The sequence below is a fragment of the Neofelis nebulosa genome, chromosome 7, assembly GCF_028018385.1.
Source record: "Neofelis nebulosa isolate mNeoNeb1 chromosome 7, mNeoNeb1.pri, whole genome shotgun sequence".
Taxonomy (NCBI): Eukaryota; Metazoa; Chordata; class Mammalia; order Carnivora; family Felidae; genus Neofelis; species Neofelis nebulosa.
Window position 1 is genome coordinate 20018164 of NC_080788.1, and position 14945 is coordinate 20033108.

Here is a 14945-nt window from a genome sequence, read left to right on the forward strand (position 1 = left end):
ACCGAATGCCCTAAGCGAGCCAGTCTCCCATGGAGCAGAGCCTCCTGCCCACACAAGTTCAAGAGCACACCCCACAACTGGAGAACCGTGCAGAAGCTTCAGCGGGCAAAGCAGTCCTTCCCTAATACAAGCTTTTACTCCAGATGCCGAGTGAATGTGAGAAAAATGATCTCTGGTGCACTTTGAAGAGCAATTAAGTCATAGCCAGAATTCCATAAATCTCTCCAAAACCTTATCTCTCCTGCCTGGAAACAAAAGTTTTCCAGGAAGGACGGTTTTGAAGGCCAGGTTTCAGGTTGGTGGGGTATACATCTGAGTATCTCCAAGAGGAAGCTGCTGAAGAACCAACCTGCCCTGGGGAGGAGGGCCCTGCAGGGACACTGTGACCTGGGGCTGGATAGGCCCTCCTGACAATCCCCAGCCTTTGCCCCACTAGGCCAGCCTGGCCTTACCTCTTTGCCAAGAGTTGAGACTTGGTTCCCGAGGGAGAAATGAGGTGGATCTGGAGGTCTCCCCTGCGTGGGTGGGAAATAGAGATGCGAGCCACCACATGCTCCAGGTAACCCACACGCTGGTCTGAGTGGTCCGCACAGGCAGTGGTCAGGGCGGTGGTCCGAAGCGTCTGCACCACAGGGATGCTCCTGGGAGAGGAGGGAGGGACTCAGGACGTGACACCAGAAGCTCCAAGTCTTGAGTGAGGGCCATGGACTCAGGTCTTCCCAGGAACTCCCAGGGAGGAGAGCTCTAGCCCCTCTTGGATGTCCCACTCTTGGGTGCTCCCAGTGGAGCTATCTTGCTGGCCCAGAAGATGTTTGCTGTCCTGGAATTTGCTTAGAGACACAAAGAATGGCTTCTCATACAGACTCTGCTAACATACCCAGAAGCCGGCTCACAAGCTGGCTTCTCTCTAAGTAGCCTTTGGCCACCTCATTTCCTCAACTCCTGGGGTGAGCCAGGCTTTAGAACCCCACTACTTTGTTTCAAAGACCAGCCTTGATAATATAAGTCACCATGCTGACTAATAACAGCAAACATTTCCAGAACTAACTGCATGCCAGAAGCTAGACATGGCACTGAGAATTTACCAGGATTAATCCATTAAATCCAGAAAGAGGTCAAGGATCATGCTGAAGGTCACACAGCTACTGAGGAGCAGAGCTGGGATGTGAGGCTGGAGTTCACTGCTCCCACCTCTGTTCCACACTGTTCCGCAAGGATGCTGTGTGGACCCACACTTGTGTTTAAGACACTGGGGATGAGGAGATATGGTCAAGGGCTGGAATTGTGCTCTTGTGCTAACTGCACTGGTCAAGGCCGTAGTGACTGGACCAGAGTCATGGAAGATGGACAGGAACTGGTCCAGTCCCTACTGCTGTGCATGGAGACTGGGGGCCCCTCCCTCCCCTGTCCTCTGATAGGAATGGATGACAGTTCTCTTTATGAAGTCAGGGAAGTTTTGCCATATGGGATGGGATCTGAGGACAAGCATCAAACCCCAATCATTCATGGCTTATTTCCACCAGAATCTTCTAAGACTCCCCAGAGGAGGCAGACACAAAGCTCACACCTGCACGTGCCCTGCCACATCCAGGCCAGGCGCTCCTGCCCATTCTGGGCTACCACGGTTGCCCCCACCGCTCCCACCACTTGTAAACTGAGGAAAGATCTCCTGCCACCCAGCAGCGCATTAATAATCCCCCATTGCTCAGCCAAGCTCCGTCTATTAAGGGGAGCGCTTTTCTCATTACACCCCGACTTTCCGCTCTGGAGGGGAGGCTTGCAGCGTAGTCTCAGCATCTCTCAGGAATTACATCGCTTGGCTCTACAGGGCCTGAGTCATAAAAAACAATCAAAACAGTTATAAACAGTGATGTAATTCCCTCAGAGACTCTGTAAATATTTGAAAACATGATTTGCATGCATCATAAATTGATTTAGAGATGCTGACTTCTTTCACTGCCTTCTCCCAAATTTTCCTGTCTGTGTTTACAGGTCAGCAGGCCCCCCGCTGTGCCAGATGCAGAGCTTTTCCTGGGCCCAAGAGGAAGGTCAAGCTAAAGCAGAAACAAAAGCCATAAGAAAGTTTAAGAACCTGTGCTATCCCTCCAACCTTTGGCCATTCAGGAGATAGAAATAGACCCAGAAATAGACCTGACATCCCACCAGGGAATTCCTTTTTTTTTTTTTTTTTTTTTAATGTTTTATTTATTTTTGAAAGAGAGAGCGCAAATGGGGGAGGGGCAGAGAGAGACGGGGACAGAGGATCCGAAGCAGGCTCCATGCTGACAGCAGAGAGCCTGAAGCCAGGCTCAAACTCATGAGATCATGAGTGAGATCATGACCTGAGCCAAATGAAGTCTGATGCTCAACCGAGCCACCCAGGCACCTGCCCACTGAGGCATTCTTAATCCTAAAGATAAGGCATAGGATTTCAGAGAACAGGAAGGGGTATAAGATATGGCAAACAGACCCCACCCTCACCTGCCCACTTCCCCTGTGCCCCAGCCACAGTGTTGACATCTAGAGAAAAACAACAACAAAACAACAACAACAACAACAACAACAACAACAACAAAAACCATCTCAAGTAGTGTTAAATAGTGAGATTATGAAAGCTTCTTGCATTTGACACTTTTATTCTTGCCACTGGACTCTAGTTGCTAGGCCACCCCAGAGGTCAGAAAGCTTGGTTGCTCTAATGCCCGGAGGCTACCTTGCCCCTGCCTGCAGGGTGGCTGGCTGGGGGTGGGCAGCCCACAACTCCTTCCTTTGGAAATTAAAGCCCAGCCTGATTAGATTTTCAAACTTAAGACATTACCCCCGCCTCGGGGGGGGGGGGGGCGCAAGGAGTCCCTTTCTCTGGGGAACAAGGCTAATTACAACAGTTTGTATGAACCCACACTGTCACAGGCCACCAGACCTCCTCATTTCTGCAAGTTCTAGGAAAGGGTGGGGAGCCCAGGACATCCACTCAAGGACAACGAGGCATTACCCTCCTTACTTGAAGTTAACCTTCCCCACCTTTTATTGTTCTTGTTGGAACAAATAACCTAATATTCCAAATCAGGGGCTTTTACATTTCCTATAAAGAGAAGGGAGGTGAGGGGAAGGCTTTAAAATGTTTCAGGATAGTCAAGTTGAAGTTTTTCTGTATTTCAGATAGAAACTCCAAGTAGAAATGGGGAAGCTGAAAATCAAAAGCCATCACTCTAAGGATTAACTCCTATGCAGAAGGCGAAATCATTGATGGGTAGAAAAAAGGAAGTTATTCCCCATCGTACAGTTATTTCAAAGATAACACAGAAAATGCAAGTGGACTGCAAAGCTGTGTATTTTTTAGTTTAAACGGTGCAGGGGCGTTATCTTTGTCACACGAACACAGCTAAATTGTATTTTAACCATGAAAACTGATTTAGAAAAGCCTTAAAGTTCCCAAGATAACTAAAAACGTCCCACTGTGATTAAATTCTGTAATTGTTGTCTGTGTATGCAAGGCCATCCCCCAAGGGCCCTAAAAGAACCCAAGGAGTTAAAAAATTCCAAGAGACCTATCTCCAGACCCAGCGATAGATATTTAAACTATGGAGACTGTCCTACTTTGAAAAGATCTCTGAGGACAGACCTTCCTGTTGAACCACATTTCAGACTTAATTACTGATACTCCAGATGTTCTCCTTTTATCCTAAAGTCTCGTGAACAGCTCCCTTCTCTTGAGGGTGGAGCAGTCTTGACAATAACTTCCTAGTGCCTCCTGACCTTTGACCTCTGAACTTTTCTCCAGTGTATAATAGCATCTAACATCTTGTAAATGTGTAGAAACAAGATCCGCTTTAATAAATTCAAGGCACTCACCAAATCACAATGCTTGGACTCCGATAGCATCACAGTAAAATTCAGAGCCAAAGATAAATATTTTCAAGTATGGGTTTTCCCCGCTGTCTGAAAGTAGAGTGTTCCTATGAAACCTTTCTCAAGCTGAGAGCAAAGGCATTAAGCAAAGAAGCAATTACCATTAATTTATATGGGAAAAACATGTGAGGACTCCCAGACTCCCAGACGCCCCGCCCCATCCACCCCCAAATCACCTCTCTTAGGTTTTTCTGATACCTTAAGAAATGTCCTGCCAATGGATGCACAAAATAAATGGAGATAAAGCACAGATGCTCACAGATACAGTTCGAAGCTGTGGCTGCTTGATGCTGAGATGCTGGGTGTAGTTCCCCGGGGAAGGAGTTTGGGGGCACCACTATTGCTGCTTAGGGTGTGCAATGACTTTATAGCAGCTCGCTGCAAAACCAATACTGAATGCTATTTTCGCTTTCTGCCCTTTCTTTGGGAAAAGCAGAAATCCTCTGCATATTTCTTCCAGGTCTAAGACTTTCATAAAAGCCAAGTGGTGTAAGGTGAACTTTTGAAAAGTGGGGTTACCTACACACCAAATGGCCAGGGAAAGCAAGGAGAGGGGGAGGTTGGTAGCTACCAGTGGAAACCCTGCATTGTTCTTCTTGTCTTTCTGCCCTGGCTGGGAACATACTACAAGCTAGTATGTCTTTCTTTTTCTTTTCTTTTTTCTTTTCTTTTCTTTTCTTTTTTCTTTTCTTTTCTTTTCTTTTCCTCTCTTTTTTTTCTTCTTTCCTTTTTTTCCTCTTCTTTTTCTTTCTTCCTTTTTTCTTTTTTAAATGTTGTTTCTTTTAAGTTTATTTATTTATTTTTGAGAAAGAGAGAGAGAGAAAAAGAGAATGAGTGGGGGAGGGACAGAGACAGGGAGAAAGAGAATTCCACTGTCAGCACAGAGCTGGACACCGGGCTCGATCTCATGAACAGTAAGATCATGGCCCGAGCTGAAACCAAGAGTAGGATGCTTAATCGACTGAGCCACCCAGGTGTCCCCAAGCCAATATTTCTAACTCCCACCTTGAAGACCTCTCTCCAGCTCAGCTACAAGGGCAGATCTGTGCTCTGGTGCAGAGCATTTTCAGAGCAATGCTGCCTTACCAAGCTGCAGCGCTGGAGGCGGGGTGGGCAAAGCGAGCTGGGCCCAGCTCCTCACTAGACAATTCTGAGATCATGCTGAGTGGGAGACCTACCAGAATCGGAAGGCAGACTGGTCCTTCCCCATGTTGTATTTGGAATCTGTCTTGGGCTGACGACCATTACAATGGAAGGTCAACCAGGGGCACCTGGATGGCTCAGTCAGTTGAGTGTCTGACTTTGGCTCAGGTCCTGGTCTCAGGGTTCATGAGTTTGAGCCCCTCATCAGGCTGGCTGCTGTCAACGTGAAACCTGCTTGAGATTCTCTGTGCCTCCCACCCCCCTACCCCTCCCCTGCTTTGACTTTCGCACACACTCTTTTTCTCTCTCTCTCTCTCAAAAAAAAAGGAAGGTCAACCAGTAACCCTTTCACAGACCTTCTAAAGGGTAATAGTGGAGTAGAGGGGGGTTAATTGGGACATTCCTGTTAGACTAAACTGTGGGAAAGCAACTTGGTCTGTTGGAGGGCACAGAGGGATCTGAACGTAGACAGTAAAAAGCTTCTGGGTCACTTTTTAGATCTATGATATGTTCTAGGATGAACGTTCTTGGCAGGATGGTCACAGAATCCCAAATAGATAGATTCTTTCATATTAGCTCACATTTCAGGTCTTCCTTAGATGAAATTGCTTTTGATTATGAAACCATAGCACATCACTTAGGCTGGAAATACAATTTGAAAAGAAAAAGAGACTAATCCAGTACATTAATCTAGACATGCTGTTCATGATTAAGTTGTAAGGTGCTTTAATACACAGTGTTTAAATTTACGTTTATTTTTCTCCCCCCCTGTATGAAACAAGGGGCTAAATTAGCTGGCCTTAAACATTCCTTCCAGCTCTAAGATTCAGTCTGATGGGGAGTGAAAAAGACAATAAGATATACAGTCACTTCCCATTATTCACGATTCCGTGAAATTTGCCTAAATCAATACTTGTGCTTTTGTGATCATTTGTGGATATATGCAGAACAGCAAAATGTTTGAGCTGCCCAGATACACACGTTCCCAGTTGAGGCCAAACAAAGGCAACACTCTGTCTTTTGTTTTCAGTTCTCATACTGTGAACAAATGTCCTTCTTGTGATCTATTTTTAGTGCCATGTTTTTCATATTTTTGTGCCTTTGGTTGGTGGCTTCATGGCTTAAAATGGCCCCCAAGCAGAGTGCTGAGGTGCTGTCTGGTTCCTAAGCATTGGACAGCTGTGATGTGCCTTGCAGAGAAAACATGTGTGCTGGGTGAGCTTCATTGAGGAAGGAGTTACAGTGCTGTTGGTCTTGAGTCCAGTGTTAATGAATCAGTAATACATAGTAAATAAAATGTTTTTAAACAGAAACACACATAAAACAAGGTGATGTATGGATCAGTTGACAAAAATGCTGTGGCCAGAGGCTTGCACAAACCTAACCCTGTATTTCTCTTAGAAGCGATGGTTCTATATTTGCAAAGTCAGTGTTTGTGGTGACTTCATAGAACATTAACTGAGAACTGGCTGTATTATTTGAATTCAAATACTATTTTTTTAAAAAACTATTCATTATTTTATTTTAGAAAGAGAGAGGGAGAGACAGAGTGTGAGTGGAGGAGGGGCAGAGGGGTGAGAGAGACAGAATCTAAAGCAGGCTCCACTCTCAGTGCAGAGCCTAACGTAGGGCTTGATTCCACGACCCTGGGATCATGACCTGAGCCGACATCAAGAGTCAGCTGCTCAACTGGCTGAGCCACCCAGGTGCCCTCAAATACGAATTTTTGAAGTAAGTTGCATTTATAATTTGGGGGGAACAGGTTTGTGGCAAAAAATAAGCTTGGAATGTCAAGGGCTGTAGGATAATAGGCAGCTTACAAATATTCACCAGTGTCTCAAGGGGTGTCAGGAACCAGGACAAATATGAGGACCCAGGTATGGTCACCCACCAGGGCAGGACAGCAGAGCACGAGTTTTCCTAGGATACCAGCCATGCCCTGATGGAAGAAGCCAGAAGCAGGGTCCTCATATAGCATCTAGGAGTGCACACAATTAGATGCCCTGGAGAGAAGTGCCACGCGGGGCGTGTGGGCAATCTGCACAGTATAGACAGGGCAGACCAAAGGTCAGAGTAAGAGGGGCTTTTAGCTTTTAAAAAAGATGCCAAACCAGGCTGTGCGCCACAGCACAGAAGGGTCCTGAAGTTGGGCCGATGTGGGTCATGGCCACACGGGTACTTCATCAGGACATAGCAGCTGTGTGGCCTTGCCTGCTCGCCTAGCTAAGCTGCTGCCGACAAGACAACTGGGCCTGGCTTCTGGGGTGCTGGCAACTGCTCAGGGCTGGAGGAACCTTCTACTGGCCAGGGCCAAGGTGCCTTCTGTCCTCAGGGCCAGTGTGCCCAGCCGGTTGGGGATGCAGAAGGAAGAGAAGCAAGCTCTCTTCTGGAGAACGTGCAGATCACTCCGCTTGCTTCGGTCCCGCCTGAGTCCCTGTGATGTGCCCCTTCCCAGGGGGACAAGGTGGACTCTGGGGACGGGCAGCCTGGGGTGGCAACTCAGCCCCTCCACCTCTCAGCCCCAGGCTACTCCTCAACTCCTTAGGGCCTCAGTGCCTTCAATATATAAATGGGGATAAAAATAGTCCCCACACTTCACACCCTTGTTGGCTGTTTTGAATGTGTGAGCTCACACAGAGCACTTAGGCCAATGCCTGGCACACAGTAAGGTCCTGATCATTATCCATTATGCTTATCTATGTATTTATAGGTAGAGTTGTGATAAAGTAACCAACCCGTGTGGTCTGGTTTCATGAAATACGAGAAGGAGAAATAGTATCTGGTTAATCCATAGTTAATTGTTTTTAACGTAAGGTTTTTTTTGTTTTTGTTTTAATTTTTTTAACATTTATTTATTATTGAGAGACAGAGCTTCAGCATGGGTGGGGGGGGGGCAGAGAGAGAGGGAGACACAGAATCGAAAGCAGGCTCCAGGCTGTCAGCACAGAGCCCGACGTGGGGCTCGAACTCACAAACCGCGAGATCATGACCTGATCCGAAGTCGGACGCCTTACCGACTGAGCCACCCAGGCGTCCCAGGGTTGTTTTTTTTTTTTTTTAATGTTTATTTATTTTGAAAGAGAGAGAAAGAGCATGAGCAGGGGGGAGGGGCAGAGAGAGAGAGAGAGAGAGAGAGAGAGAGAGAGAGAGAGAGAATCCTAAGCAGACTCTGCGCCATTAGCCCACAGCCTGATGCGGGGCTCACACTCACAAACTGTGAGATCATGACCTGAGCCGAAATTGAGAGTCAGACGCTCAACTAACTGAGCCACCCAGGCGCCCCCATCCATAGTTAATTCTCAAACATCTATAAATATATGGTCTGGTCTATAGATAATCTTTAATATGCAAAGCCTTTGGGACTGAAATATATTTTTGGGTGTGTGAGTTCTTTCGATAAAAGACAAGCCACACTACACTGTAAACTCTAGATGGTAACCTTCCAAACCTATTAAAACAAAAGATGAGTAGATAATGTCTTAATCCTTTAAGAGATTCTGCTATTGTTGCTGTCTTTCCAGAAGGAGTAGAGAGTCAGGGATGACATAAAATGTTTCATAGCAGCCCTGAGTTTTAAAGACACAAAGAAGTGCTGGCTTAGAAACATCCTAAGGGTCAAATAAGGTATTTACTAGCTGCGCCTTTTATTTTTTTGTTTCATTCATAGGAATTATACTGAACTTGATTTTCTTTTTTGCTTTTAGAAAGGTTATAAAAATATCAATTTTGTCCTACTCTGACACACAGATTTTTAAAAATGTTTTTATTTACTTATTGAGAGAGAGGGGGAAAGAGCGCAAGCAGGGAAGGGGCAGAGACAGAGAGGCAGAGAGAGAGACGGAGATAGAGAATCCCAAGCAGGCTTAGCACTGTCAGTGCAGAGCTTGATTTGGGGCTAGATCCCACGAACTGTGAGATCATGACCTGAGCCTAAATCAAGAGTCAGACACTTAACTGACTGTGCCGTGCAGGTGCCCCAGACACAAAGACTGTTAAATACTTTTGCATGGGCAATGTCACAGGTCATGGTCCTCTGTACCTTCCTTTAACGGAAGAAAAGTCCTAACCATTTGTGCCCAAGACTAAGCAAGGATCTCTCCTGAATGTGTTTGAATGTCAAAAGTCATTCTCTTTTGCAAAAGTAGCTGTCAAGTTCAAGTGATTTTCCCCTTGTCCTTGCATTTAGATTTAGCATTCATCGACAGCTTTTATGATGCTCTGTGGGTGCTGGAGAGCTAAGTCAGACACCATGGTGTCTGTTTCAGGGGGGGCTCAGTCTGTTTTGGGGTGGGGGGGTGACAGGCTGTAAAGAGATGGCTCAGTGAGATCTGGCTGTGCCTTGGAGCAGGAGGCCTGGCCCCTCTCATTTCTTACCACCCCCACCCCTGTGGTCCCCTCTCTCCTGGCATCTCCAGGCAGGCTCCCTGACCTTCTCCATGCTCCTGGGGACTTCTTATTCTCTCTCAGGAGGGGGATATAGACAGAGACAGGCTAAATTCCCAACCCCACAGTCCCTAGATGCACTTCATTCCTGCCCCGGTATGTGACCATCTACACCCAGGCCCTCTGACTCAGCACCCCATACGACAGTACTGTAGAATGGCAGATGTGGCCACAGCCCCCACTGGGACGTCCATATTTGCTCCTAATGAATACAGTTCTCTGAATTTCATCACACTAGGGCAGCCTTTCCCTTCTACCCGAGAGGAAAGAGGTAAATGTATCACTTACGTTGCACCCAGGTATGCATGGGATGGCCAGATAAAGAGGCTCTCTCTCTTTCTCTCTCTCTCTCTCTCTCTCTCTCTCTCTCTCTTTCTCTCTCACTTTCTGCTTTTCTCCATGGGAAGCAGCTAAAGCCAACTTTGGGACATTCAGAGAGTCCTGGATTCCACCACGAGAAGGAGAAACCAGAATGAGGCCACAAGAGTGGACGGCTCTCTTGGTGGAGAGCCAGACCATGGAGAAGGGGGACTGACAGGGAGAGGGAAACATAGGTATGTGGGAACATTTCCCTTTCATTTGTAAGCCAAGTGATTCCAGAAGCTTGGGCAAAGCTAGACAAGAACCCTCATGAGAGAAATTGGCCATAACCTTCAGGGGTGCTTAGTGGCCCTGATTCAAGAGACCCTGACAGGTAAGCTGGAGCTCTCTGCCAGGAGACAAAGCCCAAAGGTCCCTTCCACATAGTAATATTTTTCTCTCTCTCTCCTTCTCTCTAAATCTCCCCCTCTCCCTCTCTCTTCTCTCTTTCTCTATCTGGAGGCCCTTATCTCCTTGGGAACAGTTGAGAGTGCAGGTAAGCAAGTGCTTTGGGATCGCCGGTTGGCTGAAAAGTCTAGAAAGAGCCTGAAACCGCTACACGTAAAGATGACCTTTCTTCAGAAACAGAAGTCTGATTCTTCCCCTCTGTTGGAATTCGCAGAGTCCTTTCTTCCCTCAAAGGACAGGAACAATGTCACACTGTATGTTTTGGCTGTTTCCCTCAACCTATGCTGTCTAGACTCTGTGTGCTTTCATTTAAAAAACAAAATAAAATAAAAATAAAAACAACCCTTCGCCACCTAGGCACCACTCTACCATCTTAAAACTATTTCTGGCAGGAGAAGAATGCTTCATTCAGGAGCCGCCCTGATGGGGAGACCCGTGGGAGAGAAGTAAGCCTGGGCGCAGTGGCCTCGCGGAGCAGGACCCAGCTCCCAGGTGCCCAGCGTCACCTGACCTGGAGTCTGCTTCCCCACGTGCCGGGCATTTTCCAACAGGCAAAACAAAAGAAAGCAAAAGGCCTTCTTTATCTCAGAGAACCTCTCGCTTTCTTCTGAACTGACAGGCTAAGGCTGCCCAGATCTGGAAAATTATGCTTTAAGATGTCAAGATTGAGACCTGCCGCTGGCCGCCTGGCCTATCAGGCCTGGGAGGGGTCACCCAAGCTGTCAGTGTCCACAGTTAGCAGCAGGACGCAGATATAATTTCTCAAAAGAGCCTTCCATGGCTATTCATCCAACAAATACTTTCTGAATTCCTCCTGTATGCCAGGCAGCAGCGAGAAGTGTTTTCCTCAACATTTTCTAGCAGAGGAACACATTATGAGAGGTAGATGCATTCTTTTTTTTTTCTTTTTTGAGAGGTAGGTGCATTCAAAGAAGAGGCAGTATCAAAGGGAGTGATCTGTATTTGTTGATAAAGGAAGGGTCACTTCTGATCACTCCAACATGTCTTTTTCCAAACACGCATTTTCCCAAAGGTAATAAAATAGTTACAGCTAAGACCAAAAAAAAAAAAAAAAAAAGCATTCCATTCTTTATCAGATACTGAGGCCTAGAGAAACACCATTTTCCTCCTTAAAAAGTAGCGTGGCTATGGCAGAATTCAGAAGAATCATCTGATTTATTCTCCTGATGGAGTAGGGTTCTTGCTATCTGATTTACTCTGTGGCTTTTTTTTTTTTTTTTTTTTTTTTTTTTAACAAAAATTCCAATGAATGAATGCATCTGATTTAGAGCAAGTCACTACAAAGGGCGACACCGGGAGTGTCCTAACCGTGCAAGAGAGACAAAGCCAGGGTCCTACAGCTCAAAGCTTGTTAAAAAATCCTGGTGCTTTGGGGCACCTGGGTGGCTCAGTTGGTTTGAGAGTCCAACTTTGGCTCAGGTCATGATCTCGCGGTCAGTGGGTTCAAGCCCAGAGTCAGGCTTTGTGCTGACAGCTAGGAGCCTGGAGCCTGCTTTGGATTCTGTGTCTCCCTCTCTCTCTGCCCCTCCCCCACTTGTGCTCTGTCTTACTCTGTCTCTCAAAAATAAATACGTGTTAAAAAAATTAAAAAAAAAATCCTGGTGCTTAAACCTTAGGAATGTTAGTTATCAAGTCCAGATAAAAGTGAAGCAGAGGAAAAGCGCTCTGCGCTTTGGATAATAAGTCCCCTTCTGCAACAGAGAAGCGGGAGATACGGCCACTCCTGCTCTGGGCTGAGGAAGTCGCACTGTGGGCTGGGCTGCAGCTAGGGCTCCCAGGTGACAGAGACGACCCCCATCACAGCTGCTCCAGTGGGCAGGGCTGATCGCTGGGCTGGTCAGCTCTGCTAAGTATCCTGGGTAAGAATTTCCCACACGAGGGGCCATGGGTCTGACTCCCCACCATGGGGCAATCTGCAGCAAGAGGAGAAACCATAACTGACAGCAAAATACCTCCAAACGGTCATGAGTTAAGTGACTCCTTTCCAGCTCAAATCCGTATGAGAAAACGCAGACACGTCTATGCACGATCTATGCCCACCGACGTGCACGGGACTGCGTGTGTGAACACCTCCCCCTGCAGAACCTGGCAGCAGAGTCAGGTCGGCACCGACGTTCCTGAAAAGCCACGCGGTGCCTGCGCTGAGCCTCACCTGGGCCTCTTGTCTGTGGTGGCGACACACATGTGCTGGGAAGGCACCGCCGTCCATTTCTTCGCCTCCGTGACGAGGGCTTCCGCGTCCACCAAGCCAAATCCATAGAGATGGCTAACTGGAAAGACAGAGCCTTCAGACCCCACCTCATCCTGTCCCCCAGGAATGGAGCGAGGCTCTGCGCTCACACTCCACTTGGCTCCCACGCAGGGCACCTGATCCAAAACTGCCACGGGACAGACCACTTGTGTCACTCCGTGGCTGCAAGGGTGCGGGCCATCACCTGGAAGTCCCGGGCCGCAGGACCAGCCCTTCTGAGGACCGCTCCAAGATCCCAGCCACTTTACCCTCTCCCTGGTCTGTACTCCTTCAGGTCAGGGGTGCGGGCCAGCCAATGTGGCCCACTCCGGTGCTGAGTAGGAAAAGAAGTGTTTCCTACTCGGACCTATTACTTTCTTTCTGGGAGACAAGTTTGGGTTTCTGTATAGTGAAGGGACTCATCGGCATCTGGGCTCCCTGAATCATGAACCAGACAAGAGAAACAAAGCCTTAAACCCGTTGGTTCACGCGACCATGATGTGCAATAAGCAAGAAAGCAGGGCCATCTTTTTTGCCATCTTCTTGGCCTGCTAACCTCCCACGGCATTTGGGGAGAGGGGCACGGTGTGCGCACTTGTGAGCTGGCCTGAGCCAGTGTTTAATTTGGCCGTGGCAGGAGAGTTTCAAAGTTTAATTTAAGAGGCAAGGTCAAGAACTAGATACAATCTATTTTCCTATTTAATTAGGCCAACATTGAAATGTAGGTCAGCTCTTGTTACAGCACACGACTACCACCAGCATTCCTGCAAAACAAAGATGCATTAGGCCTGCCTGATCAATGGCTTTCTTATTAAAAGGAATGTCCCTTGGAACTCACAATAACACCACTTGCCCTATATTTTACACATACTAGTAGTATCAGGCTTGGTGTCGAAATAGTTGGGCCTCAGCTTCAGGAAAGGAGAAAAAGTCCTCCCTAACATACCATGGCTGAATGGAAATCTTTTTCAAGCCTCTCTGGTAAGAAGCCATACAAACAAAGCCAATGGCACAGTCCTATAATTATCTGCTTAAGAGGCTCCATGTATCTGGGTTACAAGCCCTGACTGCAGGTTGATTTCATGGAACCTATGTCTGTCCCAGGCTGGATCGGGGGAAGAAGCCTTGCTGTTCTAGGAGTTACTTTTATAACACAGACAGAAGTTTTATAGTTAGAAAGTAACTTACATAGCTATCTCAGGGTCCTCATTGTACACATAAGGAAACTGAGGGCCAGTTTCAAAATCGTATTGCTACTCAGGACTAAGAATGCAAGCTGCCCTTAGGTGGCCCACAAATAAATATTATTTATTTATCTTAATAGTCATGGATTTGCTTGGATGTGCATTAGGAAAAAATAAAAGTACACACCAAACCCGTGTTTAACTAGATGTAATAAAGTTTCCTTTTAAAAAATATATTTTTTTGAAAGAGAGAGCGAGAGAGAAAGAGCACAAGCAGGGGAGGGGCAGAAGGAGAGAAAGAATCTTAAGTGGACTCTACATCCAGCTTGGAGCTTGACCAGGGCTCGAGCTCACATGAGATCATGACCTGCGTCAAAAGCAAGAGTCCGAGGCTTAACTGACTGAACCACCCAGGTGCCCCTAAAATATATTTCTTTATGTAAAAAAAAAATGCAAGTCAATTTAAAGAGAACTATTATACCAATACTGGTACAGGTGGTCCCTGGATGTGGGAAAAGTCATGATGTTTAGGGAACCCTGAATTCTACCGATCTTGGGTTTTTTTTCCTTAATGTCAGTGTGAGGTCCCAGAACACCATCCTTAAATCTCTAGCTACATACGTCTCACTCTTGTGACGCACAATCAAGGTCATTTGGGGATTCTTTTTGAGAAGCTCCTGTCAACCCTTTAATAGAGATTCCAGCAGGTGACCCAGTGGGCCCCCCAGGACCGGCTGACTGGTCCCTGCCCAGCCCAACAGGAGCCACCACCGCACCTTTATGACCAGCACCGTTGACTTTCCAATCATTTGCTTTCAGGTGCGCCGGCCTGGATGTCTTCACCAGCAGGTGCTGGACGTCCCTCCAGGTTAACTGGCTGCTGCAATGACAGAATGACAGACCGCTGAAGTCCACACAGGTCAAAACAATGGCTGCACAGGACCATCCACTGTGGCACGACGGGAGCCAGCCCCGAGTGGGGACTTAAGGAATTCCCGAAGACTCTATTCCTCAGCAAGGGCTTATTTTATAACCTCTTTGTGAAGAATGGTTTCCAGGGATTAAATCCTAAGATAAAATAGTGCAACGGGTGACCTAAAATCCCTAGCGTTAAAAACCCAGCCCTGCTACCAAGGTGTGCCTGAGTGCTCAAGGCCTAGAGAGGAAATTGTGGCAGCGGAGAGAGGGACCTCCTTATTTTACAAGTACGAGGGGGCCTATTCTTCATCATAAGTAAATGGCTGTGG

At 47.1% G+C, this 14945-nt stretch overlaps 1 protein-coding gene across 3 annotated transcripts in view; it reads right to left on the minus strand.

Annotated features, from left to right (window-relative positions):
• The window catches only part of PCSK6 (proprotein convertase subtilisin/kexin type 6), a 192847-nt gene that overhangs the window by 61343 nt on the left and 116559 nt on the right, over positions 1–14945 (minus strand). For all 3 annotated transcript variants that reach the window (XM_058736784.1, XM_058736781.1, XM_058736783.1), the window contains 3 exons: positions 14475–14578; positions 12437–12554; positions 453–641 (listed from right to left, as the gene is read on the minus strand). In XM_058736784.1, coding sequence (XP_058592767.1) covers positions 453–641; positions 12437–12554; positions 14475–14578 — 411 coding nt within the window. The remainder of the gene's footprint in view (positions 1–452; positions 642–12436; positions 12555–14474; positions 14579–14945) is intronic.